Genomic DNA, 3,681 nt, shown 5'->3' with positions numbered 1-3,681 from the left:
AACGACGATGTAGTTGGAACAGATAGAATCGTGGGGGAACGGAATTAAACCAACTTGTTTAAAGAAAAATCCGCGCGGACCGGTAAACGGCACATCTCCGATCACTAAATAAACTTCAGTACACGTTTCTATGTAACAAAATTAGAGGCTTTCCGACTTCATTTCTTGAAAACAATTACAGAATATGTATTTAAAAGACGTTTTAAAACTCAACCTTAGAGGGAAATGTATGGAATATAACGGCAAATCTTCTTTGTAAATCGCCGCTGCCTTTGAAGTTATCACTGTGCGGCACTGTGCACGTGCTTGTTTCTTTGATGTGTCAATCAAATTAGACTTATCGCGGGTTGCGATTAAATAAATAATATTTAAAAATGAGGTTTTAATATCACTTTTCAGCGTTTTATAAGGAAAATAAAATGAAAAACTCAACAATTCCAACAATCTGTCATGTGTAAAAAATCTTTTTTCTGTTAGCCAATTTTTCTGATCTCTCTGCGGGCAAGCCTCTTTAATTATAAAAAAAATACGCCTCTGATGAATTATCTATAATGTCATGATGTAATCAGTATACTAGTAATGCTGCCATGTGCTTAATAATTGTTTAAAGGGTTTGCTGGCGGTTCTCACTATACATCTCCTGGTGGTGCAGCTAACGCTGTGTATGCCCCCTGAACCTGTGTGGGGAACTCGTAAAGACCAGACTGCGCGCCGAGCAGGACAAGTCTACGGTGCGGAGTACGAGGATGTGGGTGTGTTTGGAATGCCAGATCTTAAGCAGGACGTGCCATGTGCCGTGTGTAAGAATACGGCCCATTCCATCGTTACCATGGTACCAGGGAGGGCTACATGTTATCCGGGATGGACGACAGCCTTCCACGGTCTCCTGACTTCGGGATATCCAACAGAAAAAGCCGCATCTGAGTTCCTGTGTGTCGACGACCATCCACAGGCAGTACTAGGAGGCGGGAACACAGATGACAATGGCAGAGTGTTCTTCGCCGTGTACTCCAAATGTGGGTCTTTGCCTTGTCCCCCGTACGAGGACGGAAAGATATTATCATGTTCTGTGTGTATGATGTAGGCGTCTAAATAAAGTTATTCTTAATATAAGTTAAAAGTCGGTTATACTCTTCCATATTCGATATTGACTGGGAAGCAACATAGTTGTTTTTATATCGATTGGCACCATTTTGTACAGGGAAACGCAACTGACTTCCCATAGATCTACAGTAATTGCTTATAAATTGCCTGCCCTTTTAGATAGCCTGTACAAGCAAATGTTATTGTTTTATGACATAAATCTGCAGATAACATGCTCTGTACATTGTCTTGGAGTTATCGCTAACATAATGAATTTCGAAAACAAGTACATTTCTGGGTCTATGGGGGAGTTGTTTGTATTTTGTGTGTCCACAAAAAGGTAAATGTTCTGTTCATATTTCTGATGTAAAGCGATGTCAGAACCTGGTACTACCCTCGGTACAACACAATGTACTCCATAGGAGATGAAATAGGCAATATGGAGTCTTCATATTTCCTTCCTTCGATGTCAGATTTTTCTTTTCGTGTTTTATTTCCTTCTCTCGGGTGCCCATGTCTCCCGACCTCAGATGACCCTGGCTGTTGTGTGGCCAATAAATATAAATACTAATATAATGAACAGTATACACAGAAGTTTTACCAATTCTAAAGTATTACTAGATGGTTTTGTCATTAATTTTGACATGTAAAATAATCATCACTAGTATGTCATTGCGACAATGTAGACGATAAAGAGTAAGCATGAACTCGAGCATAAGAAAAACTTGACTAGAAAATGCCCGAAAGACATAAATTCCCCTCTGTCACTTGACACCCCGAAACACAGTTTGGTGAAGATCGCATCAGCAGTTCCTGAGATTAGCTTTTTACACTGCATCGGGAGGGACATGGGTAACACTATATGCCCCTAACCCAGTTAAATATCAAAATATGTTTAACAATTGTACAAGCTTAGAAAATGGTTGGCAGTTACGTGAAGCTTCAGTAGCATATAGTTGCACAGCCTGGGAACATAGCTGCAACTTCCTCTGACGTTATTGTCGGAAGAATTCAAGGACACAAAAGTCATGCTGAGGGACAGTGTAGATGATAAGATAAAAGATGCACAGTTGAACATTAGATCTGGGCACAAATGGTCAGCAGAGAAGACAGTGCAACAGGAGGCACGTCGGAGACATGGGAACATTGTAGGCAGTGTAGCAAGCAAGGACGTGATGAAACATCTACAGCAAGATGGGAGGAGACATCTGGTGCAGAAGTAACTCCGCGTGATGGAAGAGCATACGCCAATGGTTAGGGCAACCAGCATGAACAGTTGATGTAAGAGCATACATGACTGACTAGAGCAACCAGCACAAAGATTTGGCTGAACTCGGAAGGACCTCGCCATAATAAACTTATATGGAATGACACCTGGTCCATATAGCCCCACAGATTTCAATTCCAGCTAAAATCTGTCTCCGATGCGTAATGAACTTGGCAACACGAGGAATGATAGATGAACCAAACTAAACAGCCAATTTGGATCATATTATGTCTTTATGCTCGGTGGCTTTGACGGATGGGCGGTATACGTGGCTATGACAAAGTTTCATCTGTCCTTGAAGATACCCTGGAGAAAAAAAAAGAAAGCTCCGGAGGAACAAAGCAGACTTGAAATTCTGCCAGGACCAAGGAGCGGAGATACCAAAGGAGAGAAGATTGATAGCGTCTAACAGCGGAAGCGGACAAAGTACCAAGATCTTTTGGCGAATTGCCAGCAGTGAGGATGGAAGGTGGAGTTAGGTCATCAAGGCTTCGTTGGGCAGTCAATGTGGAGAGCTCTGCGGGTCATTTATATCGGTGCTGCAAAGGGGCGGAAGGTGAAAGGATGTCTACGCAGAGAAAGCATTAATGTGTTCGTTTAGGGAGAGTCGAAGGTTTTTTGTTTATTTTGTTTAACGTCCTATTAACAGTCACGGTCATTTAAGGACGTGCCAGGTTTTGGAGGTGAAGGAAAGCCGGAGTACCCGGAGACAAGAGGCCCATGGGGCCTGTATCGCTCACCTGGTTGGATTTGACCAAATGTCAAAATAATGTTCATGTTCAATTCCTTTTGTTTGTTAACCTCAAACAATGCTATTTATGGTTATAGCATGGGGATCCCAACTGCTTTAAAGAAATAATGAAGTCCAGTCTCTCTGAGTTTACAACATGCATTTATAACTTTATGACTAGTAGCGATTTTAAGGAATTACCTCTATTTCCCCATTAGGCCCCGCCCCTTTGGCCCCTTGGGGGTCAGAGTCACCATTTATGCAAAATCTGTTCCCCTTCTCCAAAGAATGCTTCTGACCAAATTGGTTTCAAATCCATTCATAAATTTATGACAAGTAGCGATTTAAAGGAATTACCTCTATTTCCCATATGGGGCCCCGCCCCTTTGGCCCCTTGGGGGTCAGAGTCACCATTTATGCAAAATCTGCTCCCCTTCCCCAAAAGATGTTTCTTATTAAATTGGGTTCAAATCCATTCATAACTTTATGACTAGTAGCGATTTAAAGGAATTACCTCTATTTCCCATATGGGGCCCCGCCTCTTTGGCCCCTCGGGGGTCAGAGTCACCATTTATGCAAAATCTGTTCCCCTTCACATAAG

At 42.1% G+C, this 3,681-nt stretch overlaps 1 protein-coding gene across 1 annotated transcript; it reads left to right on the top strand.

Moving 5' to 3' along the window:
- Nucleotides 1-610: 610 nt before the first annotated feature.
- On the top strand, nt 611-1,084 carry LOC117320039 (the record flags this gene model as incomplete). The annotated part of the gene is given in 2 exon segments (XM_033874732.1): nt 611-656; nt 658-1,084. Coding segments are annotated over 2 exon segments (473 nt in total), but the record flags the coding sequence as incomplete, so codon positions are not given.
- Between the last annotated feature and the right edge of the window lie 2,597 nt (nt 1,085-3,681).

The sequence above is a fragment of the Pecten maximus genome, unplaced genomic scaffold (genome assembly GCF_902652985.1).
Source record: "Pecten maximus unplaced genomic scaffold, xPecMax1.1, whole genome shotgun sequence".
In the NCBI taxonomy this organism is placed as follows: Eukaryota; Metazoa; Mollusca; class Bivalvia; order Pectinida; family Pectinidae; genus Pecten; species Pecten maximus.
The sequence above is the reverse complement of the archived record's forward strand: the minus strand, read 5'-3'. Positions and strand labels throughout refer to the sequence as shown.